The sequence below is a fragment of the Kryptolebias marmoratus genome, linkage group LG3, assembly GCF_001649575.2.
Source record: "Kryptolebias marmoratus isolate JLee-2015 linkage group LG3, ASM164957v2, whole genome shotgun sequence".
Lineage (NCBI taxonomy): Eukaryota > Metazoa > Chordata > Actinopteri > Cyprinodontiformes > Rivulidae > Kryptolebias > Kryptolebias marmoratus.
In genome coordinates this window covers 16,935,418-16,960,219 of record NC_051432.1, presented here as the reverse complement: position 1 = coordinate 16,960,219, position 24,802 = coordinate 16,935,418, and the positions used below count along the sequence as shown (strand labels likewise).

Genomic DNA, 24,802 nt, shown 5'->3' with positions numbered 1-24,802 from the left:
ATGAGAAACTAAATGTTAAAGGGATAGTTCAGATTGTGTTACTTGTTGTAGACAGCTCTTTGAACGGTTTGGAGAAAAATAAATTCTGAATGGTCTAAACAGCTCAGCAGAGCATGGTCAAGGTCAAAGCGGATTACTATATTCCTAAAACAACTCCAAATTCAAAAATTTTATAGAGGCTCATAAAAATGCTATTTTATAAACCTTTACATTGCTGCCAGTTTCACATTAGACAGTTATTTATATAAAGTATCATAAATTTTGTGCAGGAATAGCCATTAATGTGAAATTGACAGCTGTGTAAAAATGGTTTTGAGACATGAGGTTTTTTTTTTAAAGATGGCAGCAATCCGCTTTGGTCTTTGGCCCCCTCAGACTAGCTGTTAGTTCATCAAACCAGTCAGAATTATTCATTTTTTTATTTCTCCAAACTTAGGCTGATAAAAAGAGCTATCTACAACAGGTAGGATGTTCTTTGTTCATAACCTTTCCACAGAATCCATCTTCAAAACGTCTGAATTACCCTTTTAAAGGGGTTCTCTCAAATACACTCTCATTCAAATTAGTAAATTTTAAAATGGCACTTTTTCACCAGGGAAGGACTGTATGTGTTTTAAGTGAAAATGGAGGGTAAACTTTTCCAAATATTGTTTAAAGTTTTCTTGGAAGGACTTAAAAGTCAAACCTAATTAAAACTTGACAGAGTGGTAAATAAGAAAAACATAGATGGTTATTAAAAACCCTTGTGCTCTATGTTTTGTACTGTCATGCTGCAGAGCTCTAACCGGTGACAACGCCGTTCTTCTCTTCAGGCTCGGCCCAGCTGACTCGAAGTGAGGTGTCCAAGATTTCAGTGAAGCTCAGCTGGCGAACGGGTCCAGGCACTGGGATAATGAAGAAAAATAAAACGCACATGTACGTCAGATAATATTGATATAAACTTCTTCAGCAGTACGTTTAATATTTCCACTTTACACATCCTCTTCTCATTGCTGCTGCAATGACCAGCACACACAGACCCACGCAGGCCTGTCGTTTCTCATTTCATCCATAGCTCTCTAACCTCTCTCCCTGCAGAGCGATTAAGCTATTCATCTGAGACATTCAATAACACTCACACACAATCACAATCACATGCACGCACACACATGCAAAAAGCTATCATCAAGCAAGAATTACACCCACCGTTAACCCTGCAACACGCCCAGCAACCAATCAATACCCGTCCACTGCTGTGGCTATGTGAGTGTGTACGCATGGCTTCTAATATCCTTTTCCCACTCAATAATTGCTGGTTGCTAATAATTGCTTGTCTGTCTGCCTGTGGGCTATTGTGTTTATTTGACGGTGGGATTGTGTGCATGTGCTCCTGTAACTGGGAGTGGCGGCTATTACGTTTATCCATGGAACAGTGGGCTATAAATACCAGCACGCATGAAAACATAGGAATCAATTCCCTTTTAAAAAGACACGGTGGACAGAACGGAGGCGGCGGGGAAACTAAAAACAAAGGAATTAAAAGGAAGTGAAAGAATACAAAGATTGTTTTGGGGTGGGGGATTTGTGTTTAATTTGTATTGCAGACACAGCTGCGTATTAAAAACAGCTGGAATCAACACAGAGCTGCACCTTCATTATCATACAAGGTTACACCTTCATCATCATCCTCGGGCTACGCTGATAAAGTTTTCATTATGCTATGTGCTTGTTGTAGTCGCACCGAAGCGCATGATGTAATATTAATGTGTCAGATAGGGTGTGTGAGGACTCACTGTCCTCGTGTGTCTGCAGCAGGTTGGGAGGGCTGCAGGGGCCGTCTCCAGGTGTGGTGAAGCAGAGGGTGGAGCCATAGTACCAGGTGAACTTCTTCAGCCCGCTGACTAACCCCGTGTGGCGTGAGCTGGGGTAGTCGGGAGTGATGGTTACTATGGTAACGTCCTCTGGAGACAGCTCCGGCCAGACGAGCAGCTGTGTTGAATCAGACAAACGGTGACAGGTGACATAAACAATATCTAATGAATCTAATCAGAATACCGTAGGGCTATCTAATTTATTGTCAATCTCAGTTACCTTATTGTCATTTTTTTTTTTCTCAAATTACTTTCGTTTTATGGAACTTCAGGCCAGCGGAATCCTTTTTTTTTTTTTTTTTCATAATTCAGATTGGCAATTTATAAAAACAAACAAACATATTTGTGCCACAGCACAGGCTGTGGTGAATCCTTTCAAATTAGTTTAAAAATAACAAACAGCAAAACAAATTTGTGAGAATGGCAAAGCAATTTCCACGTTTCATTTCCAGGAAAAAAGATATTTGCATTCCAAACATTTATTTATCGATTGCACCTCATGAACATTGTCAGTCATGAGTGCATCTAAGAACAAAAACAGCAATATTTTTATTATCTTTTCAACTCAAAGCCTAATGAAAGTTTTTTTTTTTTTTTACACTATAGAAGGACTTGATTTATATTCAAAACCACAACTCTGTGGTTGGAGTTATTACTCCAGCCAAAAAAATAAATTGTGAAGAGGCTACACTTACATATTCATTATGAGAGATAACCCACAGGCAACATTATGATATGATTTCCATATTTATATTACCTAATATTAAAATAAAATAACTGCATAAAATGTAGTTTAAGCCCAGGTTTGTCAGAATTAAAGTGTGCAGCAGTTTAGAAAACTCTTCATTGCAGTGGCAATAGGGTCAAAAAGTAAAGTAAAAAAAAAAACAAAGAAAAACAAACATTTCTGCTTTGGTTTTCACAATTTTGCAAAGAACCGAGCAGCGAGTGCTGCACAAGTCTTGTTTGGTCTAGTCGGGCCATAATCATACAAGAAAAGTAAAATCTTACACCAAAACAAAGAGCCAAACCTGACAAGAAAACCTTACTTGGAGCCTTTAAGCAGCTCTCTGATCTCTGTCTCAGGAAAACAAGAGCAATGAGGACTCTGGTCTTAACCCTCTCTTTGTAGGAGGCTACAAGCAGGTGAGGAATGAGGTTTGTTTAGTGGATAAAAAAACTGGAAGGTTTCCAGCTCTGGACTGCACTGCAAGGATTCACATGCATAATGTATTAGAGGGTCAAAGTGTCTATATTTACTCTCAAATGAAACTTGAATGAAATTGAAGTTGAATCGAGAAAAATTGTTTCGGATTAAATCTGTGAATGAGCCACTTTGTTGCCCGGTTTGCTTCATATCCTGTAATTCTGCAATAAAAAAACGAACTAAACTTAGATCCATCTTATATTAAAAAGGACCAGTGATATCATGAGACATTTGAGTGGCTGCTTTCCCTTCTGCCTTCAGGCTACACCACTGCACCAAGTCTGTCATGGTAAAATAAGGTTCTCTATTATAATCTTTTTTTTTTTCTTTTTCAGCACAGAAAAGTTTGGGTGCATTAAAAGAGTGGTGATCTGGTATCCTCAGGCGTTTCTGCGTTATTCCACTTTCAAAGGCCACTGAAAGGATTTAAGTCTCTTCTTGAGATAGTCGTGAGAACATCTTGAGCTTGCAATGGAAATCTTAAGATTGCTAAAGAATGCAAACGGAGCCGTGATGAGCCCAGAACAGACTCTGTGACTGAAAAACTGACTGATAATCGCCTGCCGCTGAAAGCACAAGGGCAATAAAGTTTTTGCATATGTTTGTGTGTGTCTCTGTTTGTCTTTAGCAAGGCAAGTTTGTTTACCCCCCCCCCCCCAAGCACTAACACATCTTGTGAAATCCTGTAGTATCACATGAGATTGCAAGTAACATCACTGACAAGTTTGACCAAAGCATCATAAGCTGCCAATATGCATTCCTTCAGAGAATGCCAGGCCTTTAATTTATATGTCGGCAGGTAATAAACGTTTTTAGCAATGCTGCAGAATAAAGACACTTTCAAGGGCAAACAAGGAAAAGATGTTAAACTTGTGTAAGAAGAGACTATAGTTCTTCTTGTGGCAATGAGTTTGGAGCTATATTATTAACAGTATTGTATGTAGTCAGTGATCTGTGGGGGAGATGAAATGAGACAAGCCTGTGCTTCATACCCACTTTTAATTAATATTATTATCTACTGGCCTTTCACCAGCACAGCACTCCCAAAGATGCACACCCACATGTGAAGCCGTACTGAGAGGCTTCACGGGTTGGAGGGGTAGACCCTGTGCTACAGAGACAGAATCTAACAGAGAGCCTCATCAAAACGATGGAAAGCCATATAGTGTTTATCAGCCAACAAAGAAAACAATATCCGCACAGTAAAACAGTCTCCTGCACAGACCCTGAGATGCAGAGCAAGAATGTGATACGTTTTCTTTGTCATGTTAATCAGCTCCTTGGGGGTCGCTTGCTCCAATAAAGACGGGAATAAATCCCATTTCAGAACTGGTACATGAAGATCACCCACACAATTCATTCCTCATCTTTCTCATCATTCTAACCATTATCCCGCCTCCCAAATATGGTCTCTATCTCTGGTTTCAATCACTCATTATTTCTTCCTGGAACTGACCCCAGACTTGGCTGGGCAAAGAGAACGAGTAAACAAAAACAAGGCCATGCAGCTGAGGAATTTCTCTCTGTGTTAAAAGTCCTTGGAATTTTTATTTGCTTATTTATGTATTTTTATGACTTAGCAGCAAATGATTATTTCAACAAGAACTCATTGTAGTTTTGAACTTTGGAACGTTTTTTTTTAATTCAAAATAATTTTTGGACTATTGTCAAATTTATGAAAACTGAAAGCCCAGCCTTCCTTAAAGTTAATAGTCTGGGGAACACTGAGTAAATAAAAAACATTCTGAGTTTTGATAAATGTGTTTTTTTACCAGATGTGTTTCCTATAAAACGTAAACAACAATTAAAACAAAAACTGAACTGTTTCCAATGCAGATCTAATTTCTTTGACTTCAGAAAGTTTGTGTTATTAGTGATGGAACGACACGCAGAGATCATTAGAAGCTTACCTTGTATCCCTGGTTGATGCCGTTAATAAACTGCTGTGGTGGAGGGTTCCACGTGAAGCGGATGGTGGTTGAATTAACAGCAACAACTTCCACTTCCTGCGGAGGAGCCGTGGGAACTAAACACAGATACACAAACAAATAATATTTAACTGTAATGAGCTTAAAAAGCAAAGAAAGAAAACAAGAGGATACACCAAAAATGGTGCATATACTTCTGCAGCGACTGACTGTCGTAAATATCCCATACAGCACCATTGTTCAACATTTAATGTTGAGTTTTGGCTCATTTTTTAAATTAAAAATATAAGCAGAGTCTGCAAAAGCTAAATGTCAAGCCTTCTCTTCTGTGCTTTACTACAAATGACCCAATATCTCAAAATAATCACATCTAACATCCTGTATTTTTCATTTATGTGTTACAGCTATTAGTACCATTGAAATGCCTTAAAACCACAAGGATGGTGATCTATTACTGGCTGATTCTACACAACGATGGATCAATGGATTGGTCCCGAGTCCAGCTGCCGTCTCGTACCCCTCCCACAGCCTTTACTACACACATGATGTTACTGCACACCACAGCCTTATTTATTGATTGAAAACAGAGTGAATCTCATAAAAGAATTGTGACATTTCATCCATATTAATATTTTCACTTACGAGCTCTCCAATGATTGAGTGTTGCACTTGCGTCCTTTATTAGAAACACTTTTCACTCCCTCCTAAACGCCCTCATCTGTCAGAGCTCACGCCTCCTCCTTGTAATCAGCTTTCTGTTAAATGTGTGAAAATCCAAGCCAAGATCACCCAGATGACATTACTGGGATGTCAACAGCGTTGTTTATTTAAGCCTCGGAAAATCTCCCTCTTAGAACCGCAGCAGTTGTGCGTTTCTGAGACGGGCAAACAGGTTCTCACCACTTGCATCATTTATTTTTCATAAATGTGATTTGTGTATGCTGTGAATGCTGAGGGAAGTACAGCATTTCAGAATCACGAGTCAAAGACATAACAATAAAAAGTTCAACGGCAGAACTAAGCGCTCAAAATAAAGCGGAATAGAAGAGAAATGCTTCGCAGAATCTGCATAAAACTTAACATTCATCATCTACCAAAGAGTCAGACAGACAAAAGACAGAGCACAAAGAAATATGAGAAGGTTACAAAATATGTTGTGTATAAGACCTCAGTAAAATATAGATTAGGCAAATATAAAACAAAGGGTAATAGTGGAAATCGTATGTAATGATCTGATCATTTTTATTAAGACTAAACCACCATCTAATCTGGTTTTATTTATCTTTTGTTTAAGTGTTTCCCTTTGAGTAGCTCTTTAGTTGTTGTGTGAAATCTATCAGACCAGCATTTCAGTGGGGAAAAATGATCCATGATGAATGAACATTAAAGTCAGCAAGAGAGAGACAGAGATAGTAGCGACAGTTAATCGTGTGTCCATGCGTGTGAGTCTGTGGGCACGTCATGGTGATTACATAGTAAAAGGTTTATGCTGATGCTTGAAAGCCACAGAGTGCCGACGGGCTGTTGCATGATGGGAATGCCCTTTAAAGCTTATATTTTGAGCTGAAGTGGTCAGATGACGCACACACACACACACACACACACATATAGATGAAAAAAGTCTGGACTCAAAACTATTGAAAAATAGAGGGCACAAGAGTGTGCAAGAAATGATGCCAAAGAGTGAGAAGACAGAGACGGAAGATTAATTGATGTTAAAGATGTTCTCTCAGTCTCTGCCACGCCGGCTGTACTCCCGGGGAGTGGCTTTTAGCCCCTTGCAGCTCACAGCTCCAGATAAAACACTAAACTATGCCCTTTGGGGGAATCTTAGTATGCACCAAGGCTGCTTGTGAGAGAGAACAGAAAAGAAAAGTAATGTTATCTGAGTTTAACACAGAGTTCAGTCACATCCTCTCAGAGACGGTGAGAGGGAGAAAATGTTCAATCGATCACAGCTGCTCCTATTAAACAACATTAGAATAATTAATGAGCCTAACTCCCCCTACCGAGTCCATAAACCTGTCCTGAACTCTTGTAATGATGACTGCGAATTTTGAGTGTGCATGATCGTGTCTGTGCGAGTGTGTGATTGTGTGGATCTGCTCGTCTTTAATAATAATAATATAGTGTTGGAATAAAAGTCAGCATGCGACAGGCACGTGGTTAAAAAAGATTTACCCTCACAACCCCATCCGCTCATCTCCCTTAACAATCTTCTCTTACATTCTTTCCTTTTTCACAACCACTTCATTGATTTATAGTTCGGAGAGCTGTAGGTGCATATCTCTGTGCAGCCATGTCTATTACAATAAACACACTATTATCTGTCATATTATATATTTATGAAGCAGCAGAGAAACCCTTCCCTGGTCCATCCCCCCCATCCTGCAGCGTCTCAAGCTGCTTGTTATCCAGATGGAAGATGAACTGCAGTCCCTTTAGCACATCCTGGGTCGCCCTCAGGTTCTCCTCCCAGTTGACTGAAGCTGCTTTGCCTGCAAGGGAGATGCCTCTGGGGCAACTTAAATATAAGTCTGAACAGCATCAACTGGCTCCACTCAAAGCTGAGTAATACTGAAGCCTTTGAGGCTACAGAGAAACAACTTTTCAGCTGCATGTAACTGTCAGTCATCTGATCACCAGCCAAAACATTAAAAAAAGCTGAGAGGAGGGTTTCTTGTCATCATTACGTCACCCTTCAGAGGAAGGTCTTACTGTACTTACAGCAGATGTGTGATTCTTCACAGCTGCATCAAAATGTGCTCGTACCCCCGCTGCAGCTTATCGTAAGGTGCAGGGATTGCAGGAGGAGGCTTAATACATGTATGGGAAACTTATTGAACACATTCAGTACAATGAGTGTTTGTAAGGAGTGATGATTGAAATTGCCCCAGAATTTCTCGGTATATTTGCTTGCAAAGCAATAAATGAGAAATGAAAATGTGCCCGTGCATCCTCACTGACCTCCCTGCAGAGTGTACTCGGTGACAGGACTGCTGTAGACGCCCAGGCCGACTCCTGTGTAGGCAGCCACCTGGATCTGGTACTGAGTCCAGATGATGAGGTCTTTCAGCAGACAGTAGTTAGTCTCTGGGCTGCTGATGTTCTTCTCCTGGTAGTCCCCAGGCAACCCTGCCAGACGGTACCTGCACACAGACACAGACGCTCTTGTAAATGTGTTGTAACAAGTGAGAAAAGGAAATATGGAAATTGTTGAGAATCAAAATACTCAGAGGTACAAGGCCATGAAAACTGAATGTTTTCACATTCTATAATGAGTTTTCTTTTCTGTAATATTTCAGGCTGATCTGAACATGGATTAATTCCTCTATTTGTAATCACAAAACTTGACAAAGACAAAGCAAACAAGACTTTTAGAATGCTTTATAAATTAGTTAAAAATAGGACTGAAAGTTTTTGAACAATTATGAGTGTTCCGTCTGATGCTTTTCCTACTCATAACTAACTACATTTATCGGCCCGGTCTGTCTACACAAGAAGTCATCAGGATGAGTGATCTGTTCAGAGGGAAAGTTAACTTTGAGGTTAAAGCTTCAGATCTTTTGAAGAGGGATTCTGTGGAAAGGTTATGCGCAATTATGATCTTACCTGTTGTAGATAGCTTTTGGGGAAACGGAGATAAATTCTGATCCGACTGATGAGCTAAGAGCTCAATCAAACAGGGCTAAAACCAAAATGGATGTCTACTGCATTAACACAACTCTTATCATAATACCGTAATTTCATAACAGTTCTTGCATATGCTGATTTTTAAACCCTACTCCGCTATCAGTTTACCATTTTATAGTTATTTACTTAGAACCTTTTGAAAACACAAATAGTGACATCATCAGCTAGCTGTAGCACTATTGGTGCAGCCTGAGGAACCTTCAGTACGAATATTATCATATTTCGTCAAGGCTGTCCTTGATCATGAACAGATTCTGTTCATGACTTTAATGAGCAGAAATTCTGGGTGCAGCCAGAGGGAAGAAGAGGTCAGGTTCGGTGGCTTCAGGATTTCCTCTCTGCTATTTGCAGATGACGTGGTCTTGTTGGTGTCATCGTGCCGTGCTCTGCACCTCTCACTGGATTGGTTCGCAGTGAAGTGTGAAGTGGCTGGGATGACAATCAACACCTCCAAATATGAGTCAGAAAAAGGTAGACTGAGCTTTCTGGGTTGGGAGTGAGGTGCTGCCTCAAGTGGAGGAGTTTAGGTATGGGGTCTTGTTCACGAGAGACGGAAGAATGGAGCGTGAGATCGACATGCAGATTGATGCGTCTTCTGCTGTATCGGTGATGAGGGAGCTGAACTGCAAGGCAAAACTGTCTGTTTACCGGTCTGTCTACCAGTCTGTCTACATTCCTACCCTCACCTATGGTCACAAACTTTAGGTAGTGACTTAAAGAACAAGATCGCGGACACAGGGGGTCGAAATGGGCTTTTGCTGCAGGGTAGCTGGGTTCTGCCTTAGAGATAAGGTGAAAAGTTCTGTTATCTGGGAGGAACTCGCCGAAGAGCTGCTGCTCCTCCACATCGAGAGGAGCCAGTTGAGGTGGTTCGGTCATCTAGTAAGGGTGATCCCTGGACACCTCCTTAGGGAAGTGTTCAGGGCATGTTCAACTGGGAGGAGACCCTGGGGAAGACGCAGGACATACTGGAGTGACTATATTTATGAGCTGGCTTGGAAATGCCTTGGAATCTTTCTGGAAGAGCCGGAAGAGGAGCTGTGAAAAGAGGTGTCTGGGTTCCCTGCTCAAGCTGCTGACCCCGTGACCCGAATCTGGAGCAAGTGGCAGATAATGAATGGATGAATGATAAATCACTGGAACAACTTATTTTTGCTTTATGATTGCGGAGAAGTGTTTGTAGACTCATGAGTGAAAAACAAACCATGTGAAGTTTGGGAAAAAAAAACTTAGAAGGGTAGTTACATTAGATTAGATTCACACATTTTTTTAAATGAGTAAAAAGGGGGAATGCGTAAAACTCAAGCCTGTTAAACACAGTACAGTGTGGTTTTATCCCAGTAAGCACACTGCCATTTTTTTTCATTCTCAGGTTGCCCCTGTAACATTTATTTTTTACTGTGAAAGGAACATTTGTAGAGAAAAATCTAAGAATTTTCTGCAGATGTCAAGACCTTTTAAAAATCTCTAAAGACAGAAACTATTTAATTTCATCTCTAAATAGTGCACCTTTATGGCCTCCGCTCTAGTACATGTGATTTAAGTGCCCACTTAAAAGAATATATGAGCCAACTAGACAGGGAGGTGGAATACCATTTTAGTGCTGTGCATATCTGATGGAGCTGAATGGAGTAATAATCCCCATGTCAGCGTTTTAATATGACACCTATCCTCTGTAACGGGATGTTCCAACGATTCGCTGGCTGACTCAGCACTCAATCACACATGCATATTGTACAAACACACACATAAGACACAGTCGCACAAACACAGACACACAAAGTCAGGAGGCACTGAGGCCCGACAGCAGTTTTCTGCAGAGGTGTGAAGATAGCCCCCATTTCCCCTCCATCTCCACATGACACACTGGGAGATGAAGAAGAGGAGTAGGAGGACGAGGAGCGGGGCTAACGGTAACGAGAAAGATAGAGAAAATAGGAAAAAGAGAATGAGAAGCTGGCAGCTGACACAACAAGAAGAAAAGAGAATTCAAAGGGGAGGGCAGGGGGAGGAGGAAGCTCAGTCCTACAAAGCTGAAATGATACGGTGCGGACGTACAAGTGCACATTCCTGTTTTTCACTGATTTCTGAAGTGGAGGCAGTGAAGGAGGATAAAGACCTGATAACTTCTACTGCAATTATATGCAAATCTGTGTGCGGCAGCTGATGACAGTTTGATTACACACAGTGTTTCATACTTCAGGTAGGCATCGTGGAGAAGGACAGCAGACCAAGGACAGAAAGAGCATCATTAAAGAGCACTCATGTCTGCATATGAAGGCACAGAACGGTGCATATTTCTGAAAAGCCAGAGCAAAAACTACTAAGGAGAATGAGTACTTCAGTAAGCTGTTGGCTTAATTAATGTTCAATGTACATTCAAACAGTGCAAAATCATTTCTAAAAAATCATTTTAAATCAAACTGTTTAGCCTAGAAAATACAAAAAAAAAAAATGTCCAGAACAAGTTTGCCTACATTTTTAATTTGTCTGATCAAAGGTCCAAAAACTTAACACTTATTAAGCTTCAGAGAATAACCATCCTGACCCCCCCAATAAACTACAGATTTGAAAACTTCTTATGAAAGAAAAAGTAACATTGTTCCTTTTCAAATACCTTGAAAAGTTTTGTTTTATTTGTTAAATCAATCAACTTGTTAACTTGTTCTGCACTTCTCAAACAATAAATATTTAACTTTACTTTGTTTCAAATGTACCAGAAAAAAAAGCAAAAAGCAAAATCTATTACCTGTTTATTATAAATTAAACAGAAAACCTTACTGTGAAAATACAAGTTTTAATACAGCCTGGGAGGTAAATCCTGATTTTCTTTTTTAAATGATAAAAATTTATGATTCTGTCTTTTATAAAGTCTATTGCTACAAACTGTAATTATACTTTTTTTTTATTTTTTACCAAAAAAATTACTGTCCCGTTCTATCAAGAAGGAAATATCTGTTAAAAACATTACATAAATCGAGGTGAGATATAACTTCTAAAGTATGTAAACACTAAATTTATTTTTGTTCTCAGATACCTTGTTGTAACATTACACCTCACACATTTCTGTAATAAATTACATCTATGTGGTTCTTTTTAAAAAGTAATTTTAGTATTTTTTTCTTGAATGAATAGAGGCTGGCTGGTTTGTTGAATAGATCACAAGCTTCATTACATAACTAACCTTTCTTTCACCAAACTGCTAGAAATACATCTATCACAAATATATACAAAATGTCCTTCTGACAAAGGCTGGCATGACAGAAGTAAAAATATAACAGAAACCTAAAAGCAAAGCGGAGCCAAGAATTCTCACTGATACTGAAAACAGACGGAGCCTTCCTTTGTTTCTTGTCCAACACAACTGAAGAAAGTCAAACATATGCGTGTAAGCTTAGAGTGTGTTTACCTCAGCACGTATCCTCGGAGGACGCCGTTAAGCTCTGATTCTGGAGGGGGCTGCCACTGGACCATGATGGACTGGTTTGTGCGGCCACTGGCCACAATGTTATTGGGTGGAGCGCTGGGTGCCTCCTCCCGGAGCATCATTCTAGGACACGGAAACAAAAGAAGACAAGAATAAGAGCTGGAGACAAGTGAAAACACTCATGTGGATCAAACCCGTCTAAAGTTCTATAGTGAGGAGGCACAGTTCCAGAGTTTGTAGCCATTGCTGTCTGCCAAGTCAATAATTTTTACCACAGTCACAGCCTATATGGTAAGAAGGAAACAAAATCAATACATTTTTAAAAATTCTTTAGTTTTATCTGCTCTTATTTGATGGTCAGACTGTCTGTAAATGATCTTTTTTGTAGGAAAATGAAATAGAATATGGAGTTAAATTGCTCCTGTGTTGCATTTACTGGCAGATTAGAGGAATGTCAAATGTCAAATTTATTTGTATATCACATTTAAAACAACAGCCCAAAGTGCTTCACAACTTACACCAACCATCAAACATAAAACAAAGATTAAAACAATAAAAAGAAAAAGGAAACAGATTTTTAAAGCCAAAAACACAAGGGAAGGAAGAGCGTCAATTAACGCCATTAAAACATTCACAGATATGATGCATCAAGCTGAAGTGGCTATAATTACACAGATGAGCTTCAAAATATAAGCTTACTTTTTTTTTCTTTCTCACCAGAATAACTAGTCTCTTAAACAAAGGCTCACCAGACATTATCTTTTTTTGTCAGAGTTTTTACAATGATGAGAACTGGGATCATATATCTCTGGAAGCTTTTCAACCGCAATTGATTTTTTCCCCCTCACCCATTTTTAAACTTCTGATGTGACGCGTCGCTAAAACTAAACAAGAAAAGAAGAACTGGCAATAAAAGCATATAAAAATGCTGCTATGGGAACTAGATATCCAAGCAGGGAGTGATTAGTTTTTTTTTTAGGATTGGTGACGCTTCAATAATAGCGACAGAGTGTCAGTCGTCGGCCATCACTGAAAATACTGGAGGGGTAATTTTTGGCGAGCGTCATACACCAACAGTGTTTTGCCCTTAACAAATTCAAATCCCTGTGAACAGCCATTATTAAATTAACAAAATACAAAGGAAATATAATTTATTGCAACTTAACTTTAAGGTCTTTTTTATGTTGCACTGATACAGATTAAACATATTTAGACCACTGACACATGAAAATATTTAATTTCTTGTATAACCAAAACTGCACCAGCCAACAGGTGAGTTTAATGGCCTCAAAGGAGACCCCTTGAGTTATATAAAAAAAATAAAAAAAACAACTGAAAGTAAAATTTTGTGTGACATTTGCAAGAGCAATTTTTCCACAAAGTTTTGTAGTGGAAAGCTGTTAACACTGATTAAAAGTGGTCCCAGGTGGGAGGACTGATGAACCAGTGTCAGAATAAAGAGCAGCCACAGCTTTTGACCAGCTGCTGAGAATTTAAAAATTAGATACGTGCCTGTGGTAGAAAGGCTTGGCTTTCTGATTAATTCAGGGGACAATGCCAGGTGATGCTGGTTAAGTAAGCTGCAGTAAATGGATCTGGAGACAGCCTGGACACCAGCCACACCATCAAATACAGGACACCTGCCTGTTTGTGAGCAGCATTAATGCTGTGCTGCAGTTTGTTTGCCCCTCAGCTAGCCGAGCACCTCAAGAAGCACAATGGATTCTGTGATCCCAGGCTGTGTTTCAGCTGAACTTCCATTAGCAGAAGTCACAATTACAGTGTTCAAACAAGGAGCAGCACAGCTTGTTGTGTTTGAGGCTGAGAGCCCATACTCACAAGCGTTTATTCCCAAAAAGAGCAATAACAGGAATATGAGTGTCACAGCAGGACTGTGGGCTGTGTGGTGAAGTAACCTGGCTTAATAAATCTTTCCTTTTATATCATGTGAATATCCAGGTTTCTGAGTAAGGTAGCTTTTTTTTTATGAAGATCTCACTTTATTTTGTATAGGACTTAGCAACCTGCCGCTGCCACCTTGTAGCCAAATAACACAGGACACCTTCAGGAGTCTTGAGTCCAGGTTTTGATGGGTCAGAAAGTTTTAGTGGCTTATTCATGTTACATCTGGGCAGTTTTTCTCTTAACCTCAACCCAATCAGAGCTCCCACAGCAGACGAGCTATGCAGTGTGGCAGCAGAAGTTAGTTAAATCACTACTAGTATGAAATGAGCAAAGACCTTGTCTTTTTATTTCCAGGGAGACAGTATAATGCTCCACTCCCTTTGCCCTGCCTCCGTCTCTAAGACCCATCTCCTCATCTTTACTTTGACATTTTGTATCACTTCTCCATTTTTTCCCCTCCCAATCTGCAAACTTCCCCCTTTCATTTACCATGTCCTTTGGCCTCAATTATTTCATCTTTCTATCTTTTGCTCGTCTTCCTTTCTCCTTCTTTACCCTCAAACTTCACCCGTGATTAAAGCTCCAGGCCTTCGCACGACTTGGTAAAGCACACGGGCTGAGCTGGTCAGCCTCTGGCTTTGCAGTAAGCAGCTCAGCAAATATAATCAGAGCCATGTGTGTGTGTGTGTGTGCTAACACACACACACACACACAAAATGTCTCCCAGCTTAAGACAAACTACTATATCCGATGGTCTTTTCCCATTCGTGGATTATGTCTGGAGATTTACATTACCTTGTCCCTGAAACCCCTCTCACTTCCCCGTCTGTGCCCCATTTCTCTCTGAATTATTCTCTATAAGCTATTGAACCATTAGCTGTGATATGACTCCCTGTATTTGTGTGTCCGAAACTGTACGCGTCTGTAAATGAGTACGCGCATCTGTATGTGTGTTTGTGTGAAGGCAGGGGTGTGAAAGCTGTTAGCTAGACACTCACGCAGGCGGATATAGAGCACAGGCCAGTGGTTTTACAGCTGTGCTTTACTTCCATTAGGTTAGGCACTGTCAGACACCAGGTGCTGCGGGCATATGAGCACACACACACACACGCGCGCACGCACGCATGCACGCACGCACACAGAAACACACACTGACTAATGGGCCTTGAGTGAACGAGATGGGCTTTAAGGTAGCTGCCTGGAAATCGGGTATATATAATCCTCAATTATGTCGCTGCTTTTGACTGTAATTGATGATACTTAGTAATACATATACACAAAATCATACCACACAAACACTCATATCCATACAGTAATAAAAAAGAAGCATTTACTATGTAACAGCAAATAAAACACACAAATGCACACTGACATACTTGGTAGGAAAGAAATCCCCATAAATTGCCTTAATTCCTTCTCAGCTACTCACCAGTAAATATTTTACGGAAGGTTCAGCATGAGGACTTCATAAAGAAGATTAAATATATATGTCCAAAACACCCTGCCGTTACAAAACCTCACATCCTCCCAAACATCTAAAAACACTGAAGCGTGCGTGCGCCGCAACCAAACAAAAGTCCAAAACCTAACGCTGTGCGACACACTTTCTCTGTCCCTTGTTGTTATAGAAAAGAGGACATTTCCTCCAGGAACTCTTCATATTCTCTGGTCTGTGAGGGAAAATGTGCGTGTGTGTGTGTATTATTGCCTATGCTGTGGGAATTAGAAGAAGGTTTCTATCTGTGTCATTCTCAGCAGTTTAATGCCTGCTGGGTTTCTTTCTCTCCCGCCTCTAAACCCAAACTCTAAAATTTAATGGTGTTACTGGGATGTTAAATCTGCTCCTATTCAAACACAACAGAACAGTTCGGATCCAGCAGGAGCAGAAAGTTGAGTGATGCGAATTGAGAGCAACACAGATCCAGTGCGAGACGGAGATTGAAAACAGGTGTGACGTGACTCGATACAAACCAGCTGAATAGATTAGCTTATTTTTGTCTTGTTTGACACTTAAATTCTTGTCTCTTTAAATGTTGCACAGTTTTGCCGGAGGTTAGGGAAAAAAATGCACAAATGGAGAAGGATGACACTCTAAAGAGGCTCCGTCAGGCAAAAATAGGGATACTTTGAGCATACTCTCACAATAAATCAAAACCAGCTGCAGAGAACATTTGCTGCTGCTTGTGTGCTTTACGGCTGCCTTTTCAGTAATAGCATATCTCTGATCAATGATAAATATATTTTTGCTGCATATCATAAATAATGAAGGCTCTAAAAGTATACACATTTTAGATAAAAAAATAAATTCATAGGAAAACATAAAAAAGACTGGGATGGCTGCTGAGCCACTACATCAAAGAATCTATCAGTTTATTATTACCAGTTTGGGGGAAATAAAGTTGTTTTTATGAACAATGAGAGATCATAAGCGGTAAAGAAAAGTCGCAATATGTATTTACTTTCACATAAAGCAAAACGTCCGGATTTCTGAGGAATCAATCATTATTAAGTTTAGTTTTTCAACATTCCTTAACTTCAAACCATCTGGTGCATGATGACAAAGTTACCAAAGAACAGAGAATGAACTACATTAATTATTAACTGGTTCATAAGTGTCTGTGACGTGAGTGAAAGGGACGATCTTCATGAGTTCTTCCTCCTGACTGGTTCAGAACCAGCTGCTGTGTGGTTCAGGCCCCTAACAACTCATCATTTATTATTGATTTATTATCACTGCCGTGGACATTTTGAAGGAGAAGCAAAACTCCTACACAAGCAAAAAAAAGAAGTTTGTTTGCTTTGTTTGAAACTTTTAGGATTCTGTAACTCAGTCAGTGTTACAAATATTGAGCTAACATTTGGTGTGTCAGCTGAGAGTCATCCCCAACACGTACTCTGAGCGCTACACATTGCACAACATCTTTTTCTGAACTTTGGCATTATCTGCTGGAGTCAGCCTGATTTGTTTGTCAGCAAATTATCTCATGAACCACCGAACGGATTTTAACCAATTTCTTAAGTAATCACTGTATGTACATCTACAACTGATTAACCTTTGCAATTCAAGATGTCCGCAGCTCATCAACCTTAGGCAACACAAAAAAGGCTATAACTCTGTTAACTTTACAGACACTGTACTATAATTTGGTGGTCATAGCTAAACGGCACTAACAACACATACTCTGAGAACTAACAGATTGCATGAGATTTCACGAGATGATGCAAGATCAAGCACAATGCTATTTTCAAGATTTAACCAAAAGAGTTATAACGCCATCACTTCTCAACAATGTAATACATATTCCTTCAAGGCGTGTGAAGTTTTGATTTAAGTACTTATTGTGTGAGCCAGAGCAGCGCAGCACACACCGAGTGTCACTACTTCACTTGTGAGTTTATCATTACCTATAAAGAGACGTTTAAGTGTAAAATGACTTTATAAAAGTACAATGTAAAGGTTCCATCGTGGTTTTATCCTATATAAGAGCGCACACGTAACAACATGTGGGATTATATCTTTATTAGACAGAGAAGAACCGTCACACACACACACACACACACACACACACACACACCTTAACCTTGACTCAGTCAATATCTGATCCTTATCTCCTCTCAGTGCTCTCTGGCCCTTTAGCTTTTTCTGATTTTTAATTAACTGTCAGTATCTGAGCCTTTATTGTACACCTTTTTACATCTCCTCTGAACATGTTAATGATTTAGTCTGTGTCTTATAAGTGTTGAGGAAAGGGCTGTATTTGTTCTATTTGTTTCAGAGTAGAAAGTAAATATAACGCTCACTGTGGCCAGAATTACCATTTTGAACAGAAACTCCTGGGAAAGGTCTATCAAAAATAAATTTCCTAAGAATGCTTCTGAAGTATTTTTTATTGCCTTTTATCACCATGAAAGGTGAGTGATAATATTATTTTTGTGTTTGTGTGTGTGTACGGGTGCATGAACTAGACGATGGATTTCAATAAAACTTTCATAAAGTAATCACTGGTTGTACATCTACAACTAACTAACTTTTGGAGTCAACCGTACTCATGATAGCTGCCACAACTAATTAAACTTAGCAAACATTTAAACAACTAAAACTCAGTCAAGTTTACAATATTGACCTAAAACTTGGTGTGGTAGTAGCTGAGAGTCATCCCTTTCAAATGAGTGATAAGAAATCACACAAAATCTATGTGCTAAACTTCTGCATGCAAGGCAGCGCTAGAGATGCATTCCTTCAAAAAATACTAGTTTAATTTACAATGTGTGTGCGTGACAGACAAGGTTAGCGACACAAAACCCTTTTCACATTTCCACTTTTAGTGTCTAATGCGTTTTGGTTCTGACAGAATAGCAGGATTTAAAAAACATGAGTGAAAGCAAAAAGACCCGAGTGTACGCTTTAAGTGTTACATTGCCTGAAGATCAAAATATAATTTTTCATCTGCTAATGCTTTTTTTTTTTATAGTTGTTAATGGCGTGAGTGTGAATGACAAGTCTGAGCATCTGTAACACACAAGACTTTAAAAGTGAGAGTCTTCCGGTGAGACTTTCAGGAGTAACGCTTTTCAACTTCGATTGCCCTTTCATGCTTTAAGCTTAGGTCCACTTCTCACACTACTCCCTATTGCTACTTTCATGTGAACTTCCTCCATTTAGTGGAAGCTGGGCAAGAGAGCTAATGTCAAGATCGGGGGGTGGGAGAAAAAGAGTCAAACCCAAATTGGGATAAGAACAAATTGGGATAGAGCAGAAGCAGCCAAAAGTTCAAACTTTAATAAGGGCTTTTTGTCATTAATATTACAAGCTTCTGCTTCAGTTTCTGTCCAAGTCCCTCATGCTGTCCACATCACTGCATTTTGTCATCTTTCTCATCTGGCACTCACAGCTTCTGCAGGACGTTTTGCTTTGCTTCACTCTTCTTGAGTGTCATTTGCAGGATGTGCCTTGGCATCACTGGCAGGTTGTGTATGTGTCTTATCCAGTCAAACATCCAGCAGATAAAAAGGAAGTTGCGTGTGTGTGTGTGTGTTTGCGTATGAGACAAATGCTGAAGAACAGAGGTATCCATCTGCTCTGATGCACTGACCAGTGATGACTTGTCTGTCTGCCAGTCTTTCATTTACAGAGGATCAATCCAATCTATTCTCTAGGGCCACTGACAACAAACATTGGACTGAGGACTAGGTGGCAGAGCAGCTGCTGAACACAAACAAGAGTAGATGCAGAAGAAGAAGAAGACGAGAGTGAAAGGAAGGACAGGAGTAATGATATTTAAAAAGCAGAAGGAGAGGATTAGTTAGGAGGATTTCCATTATTCAGTGCGGGAAAAGAAGAACAGAAGCTAAAAAGAAGGAAACAGAAAGCAGACTATAATCTGAGGTGTGTGAATGTGTGATGACAGTGTTAACAGCTACTGTTGTTGCTGAGTGTCTCTGGCAGAACCACAACTGGCATCTGTCTGCGCTCCATGTCTTCAGTCGCAAAACACCCCGTTTGACAGCGTATGTGTGTACAAGGCTTTATAATCATACAACCAAATCCGTTGTATGATGAGTATTGTAGTTTTTGTCTACATTTGTACTCAAAGCAGAACATTTAAGAGACCCTGCAACACCTCCGCTAACCAGCCTACATTTTATGTAGCTCCATCAGTGCCTCGGCTTTATAATTACCCCCATTACTGCTTCCTCCTGGGACAAACATGCAAACACATACACACGAAAAAGCAAATCTGCACACATACGCATGAAACATCTGCACAGTAATCTTTCCGTCTACTCTACCCTCTACACATTCTCAGATAAACAAACATCCAGAGCAGTTAATTTAATATTTTACTGTTCCGTTTGCTGAATGCAACAGGAAGAAAACAGCAGGAAAATACACACTCAGCCACGTAAACATCTAGAGCATAAATGTGACAAATATACAGTCCTAATTTCAAAACGACAAGGGGATGCTCGTTGTTCTCAACATGTTTGAATTCATATTTTATCCCCAGACGTGAATCTCATGTTTCTGCTCATGAAAACAAACTCTCTACAACACATATACTTTCAAACTTAGATATAAAACCTAGACTGTACATTTATGATAAGTTAAATTCACCTAAAATATCCATCTACATCGGGAATGAAAGCTTGGGACGGAGGGTCTGAATTGGTACACAGTTTGGGCTAACTTACAGCGGCTTCAAAAAAAAAAAAAATCAGAATTATCAATGTCTGCATTTGAAATGTGCTCACAGACCTTATCTGACACCAAGAATAAGACATCTAGCTGGCCTGTCGTCTGACCCCTTTTTGCTCGTTCACCCCCAGGGGCCCGACTAAGGCTCTTTTATGCATGTCATATGGGAATATCTGAGGATTCATAACTTCTGGATGAATATTATCGAGACCCTGAGAGAACTGATAAAAATTCAACTACCAGAGGACTCCATGGTCCATTTTTTGAACATTGACTCTGACATTAAGTTCACTGGAGGCTCTCACAAAACACGGCTAGCAGATCTAACTGTAGCTGAGAAGATTGTAGCTCAGAAGTCCAATCCTCCTCACGACATCTCACTAATCCATTGGCTACAGAGGTTTCTCAATATTGCCTACATAGAGTTATCTTCTGCAATAATTAATGCACATTTAAAAAGATTCTCAAGCTTGGCAGCCTGAATAGCTGATAAAAATGATTATTTATTTAGATCAGGAAGTTCTGTGTGTATGTTTATGATTCTGAATGAAAATGCTTTTTTTGTTTTGCATTGTTTAATTGTTAATAATGTGTTATAATAATAAATTAAAAACATTCAACATGAAAAAACTAAATTGCGTGACTAAAAAGTTCCATTTTATTTATTCCTTTTTTTGCATAAGAGAGCGGAACCAAATCTGTTACACAGAAATAAATCAAGGTTGTACAAAGAAGTAAGTAAGCATGTTTTTTAAAAAATGATTTTCTTTTGTGCTTTTAGATAAACAGCACTTACAAGGCGTGCTGTTTAGTGTGTGTTTAATGAATGAGTTGCCCCGGGTGTGAGAACACGCCAGAGGGTTTCAGTGAATGAGCGAGATTTGCTCTTACCTATGTGTTTCAGCGCTGTACTGACCCCTGCCCACTTGATTGACAGCACAGAGTCTGAACTGGTAGGTTCTGGCAGGTGTGAGCCCACCCACCGACACCTTGGTCACGGAAGGATCAACCTCGGACAGGTAGACCTTCCACGGAGAGTCTGGACACAAGACACAGAGATTAGAGGCTGATAATATCTGGCTGAGGCAGGACAAACACAGACACGGGGACGCTCGGGACCTATGGATCAAAAGGAACAATGGAGGGAATAGATAAAATTGGTAGGAAAATAAGACTCAGGGGTGGTGAAAAAATAAAAGAAGAAGCCTACGATGCAATAAGAAGAAAACTTCGGAAGGAGGAGGAGGATTAGTTAAGAAAGAAACGATGCTGCTGTATATCGTGGCCAGCGTTTTGCCAGCTTATCTTTAGCTGAATATACCACAGACAGATGCACTATTATCCCTATTATCGCATCAGCCACATGTGTATCTGTGTAAGTAAGAAGGATAGTGTACAAGCACAGTGTATTACACTCATTGTCTGATATAAAAGCACCTTGTATTTACAGTGCTGCAGTCTCTCTAAAGTAGAATAAAGAAAAAAAATCTAATCAGTGTTCAAAAACTCCAATCCATTCCTCACTGTCTGGGTTCATCCTTCACTGAAATCGACCAGTCAATTAGGCTCTCGCTTTATCCTCATTTTTTTCTTCATCTCTCCTAGCTATTGCCACATTTTCTTCTCCCCTCTCTTTCATGATAGTACTTCTTCTTAATCATAATCTTGGTTTATTTGTGTACTTTCAACAGAGCTGCTGTTGAATGATTGCAGCTCAGTTTTATCTCTCTAAAAGCTAATCAGCAGGGAGATTAACGGGTGATATTTATTTGTTGGTCCAGATTCTGCAGTTATGCGCCTAATGCCTGGATGTGCATGTAAAGCTTGCCAACCTGTCCCCCTTTAGCTTGCAGCCATCTCCTACCCATCTGTTTCTACTGTCATTCTATTCCTCAGTTCCTCCTTCCTCTCTCCTGTTCCCTTCCTTTTTGACAGAGAGCCAGCCTGCTGTTCTGCAGTGGAGAGAGGCTGAAACTCAAAACGGAAAGACAGACAGGCTAAAGAAAGCCAGGAAAAACAGAATTGATCAGGAACTTTTGCATTTATGCTAAAACCGTGTTCTCACCTGTGTGCCTGTTTTACAAACGAGTGCAGGCAGAAAGGAAGTAAGCGGCCGTTTTGCCTCTTAAGAGCAACAAAGGACACGTATACATACTGTTCTCAGAGAGCTCCAACACGTAGTGCAGAAGAGGGGAGTTGCCATCGAAGGGGCGCAGCCAGGACAGGTGGACGGAGCAGGAGTCTGAATCATTTAGGCGAGCCGTCAGGGAGCGAGGGGGATGTGGCAGCTCACTGAACGAAACCAAGAAAATAAAAAACACAATTCAAATAAAAACAGACTTATTTTTGTGTCTCACTTCCAAGTTTGTAAGAAAAACAAGGAGCCAACGCCAGCATCTGGTTTGCTAAACTTGTACTAAATACTAGCAGTGTAGCTAACTTTTAACTGCCCAAAGATAAAAGTCTCAAAAGCTCACTCAGAAACAGCATAAATTAAAGCTAACGGAATCAGTTTTGACAAAACTTGATTATTATTAAAAGAGAAAACATTTAAAAAAAACCTGAAAGCACTCAGAAAGCGCAAACCTCCACCAAGGCCATAGCGTCAAAAAAATAAATAAAATAAAAAAATAGTAGATTAGGACAACCACAACAATTCCTGAAATTTTTATTAAAATCTGTTCATCACTTTTTAAGTAATCTTACGAACAGACAAAGAAACAAACCGACCAACCAACATTAACAAAAACATAACCTCGTTGGTGGAGGTAAAAGAAATCTGGGCTTTATTAAAATGAGTTACTGACACTCCTCCTCGACTCTGGCTGCAGCGAAAAATCCATATTTGTTTGGTTTCTAAACATTTTTTTAACATCAAACTCCAAGTCTCATCTACTGGAATCCAAACTAAAAAACAGGACATCAATGATGAGATTTTTATTTATTTTTCATTATTTTAAATATGAGAAAACAACTCTCCAGATACTAGGATGAAGAGTTTCTTTGTTGTAAAAGTTGCCAATGGATTTTAAAAAATAATAATAATTTATTAGGATAGCCAAGTAAAGTTTTTCCACAGCCCTACATCTCATAATATCGCAAAATGTATTTTTTTACACTTTGTATCCAGATCAGGCAAACAAAATATGATGTGTTAATTAGAGAGCTCTGGATGTGCTGGCAGGATCTCTTTCTCTGACATGCTTGAATAAGACTTTTGTTCTGGTTTCTGGTCTTTCTGCAAAGCTAATGTAACAAAGAACTCGTTAAAGCTTCATATTTATCGTCAAAATATGAAAACGATATAAATCCTCCTAAATAACTGTTGGAAAGACTTCTTTAATATCCACGTTTGAACAAAAGGGCCTGTCAGGAATTATAATAACTATGCTACTGCGACTTATAAACATGTCTCCGACACCATTCTTTACATAGATTTTTCTTTCTTGTTAGTCGGAATTCTGTTAAATATGTACAACTGCAATGATTTTGTTTCTAACACCCCAGTTAGTCATTGGGTTTTATCCACAATCACTTCCAGTGTCTGATACCTTTTACATATGGCTGTGTTTGACAATTTTGTTGTTCTTTACACGTGCTGCATCACAACAAATATAGCTCGCTGCATCTATTAAAAAGAAATTTTCCAGACATTTGCCCATCCCCTGCAGATATTTGTGCTTCCCTGCCATGTTATTAACAAGGAACGCTACACAGATATATTCATGAAAGCAATAAAGAGAATTCAAATATCTGATTATACCAATTTTAGTGCATCGTAATTCTCTCTAAATAGTGTTGGCTCGAAGGAGGATACAGAAAAGGAAGCAGAACTCAGTTTTCCTTTTTGTTAAGGGTGCAGGTGCAGAACTGGGGATATTTACAGTCAACATAAAATAACCAAATAAATATATCAACAGTGAAACCATGATAAAAGAGATTATGCCTTGTGCTGCAGCCTGGCTCCATGTCATGCATTCATGAGGTTATTAATTATTTCTAAGCAATCACAGATGTGTGAATGTGCTGTCCAAGGCTTGTCCTCTGAGAAGGAGCACACCACTATTAGTTAGTTATCAGATAACGCAGAGTCACAGATGTTTAGCAGGTTTTTGTTTTTGGTTGTAGAGCTCAACATTTAATATTAAAGTAGGTAAGAATCAAGAACAAAAGGGGTGGCGGCAGGAGAAAAGCTTGAGCAGAAAGTTGTAATGTGGAGGGAGAAGCAAATTAAGCCAGGTCAGAAGTGAATGAATCACAAAGACAGCAACAAGAAACGAAAACGTTTCCATTTCTGAGCTGACACAATGATATTTATTAATGGATGAAATTAGAGAAATGTTAGAGCAGCTACCTTCACGACCTGTCCCACAAAACACAAGCGGCCACACTCTCAGACACATGAATGGGTCTTACGGGAGTTGAACCAATAACCTGCTGGTAATTAGTCTGTCTCCTCAGCCGCCAGCGTCTGTTAGCCTCTATGACCCATTGATACAGAGCTAACGAGAATGTCAGTCACACACGTGGACACACACACACACACACCGGCACAGCCGAGCTGAAATCCCTTCATTCCCCTCATGTTTTCATACA

General features: G+C 39.6%; 1 protein-coding gene across 3 annotated transcripts in view; it reads right to left on the bottom strand.

Annotated features, from left to right (window-relative positions):
• Positions 1–24,802, bottom strand: part of LOC108230528 (protein sidekick-1) — a 260,584-nt gene that overhangs the window by 46,818 nt on the left and 188,964 nt on the right. For all 3 annotated transcript variants that reach the window (XM_037974788.1, XM_017406846.2, XM_017406872.2), the window contains 7 exons: positions 22,362–22,498; positions 21,098–21,245; positions 12,088–12,228; positions 7,953–8,134; positions 4,968–5,083; positions 1,773–1,968; positions 786–884 (listed from right to left, as the gene is read on the bottom strand). In XM_037974788.1, coding sequence (XP_037830716.1) covers positions 786–884; positions 1,773–1,968; positions 4,968–5,083; positions 7,953–8,134; positions 12,088–12,228; positions 21,098–21,245; positions 22,362–22,498 — 1,019 coding nt within the window. The remainder of the gene's footprint in view (positions 1–785; positions 885–1,772; positions 1,969–4,967; positions 5,084–7,952; positions 8,135–12,087; positions 12,229–21,097; positions 21,246–22,361; positions 22,499–24,802) is intronic.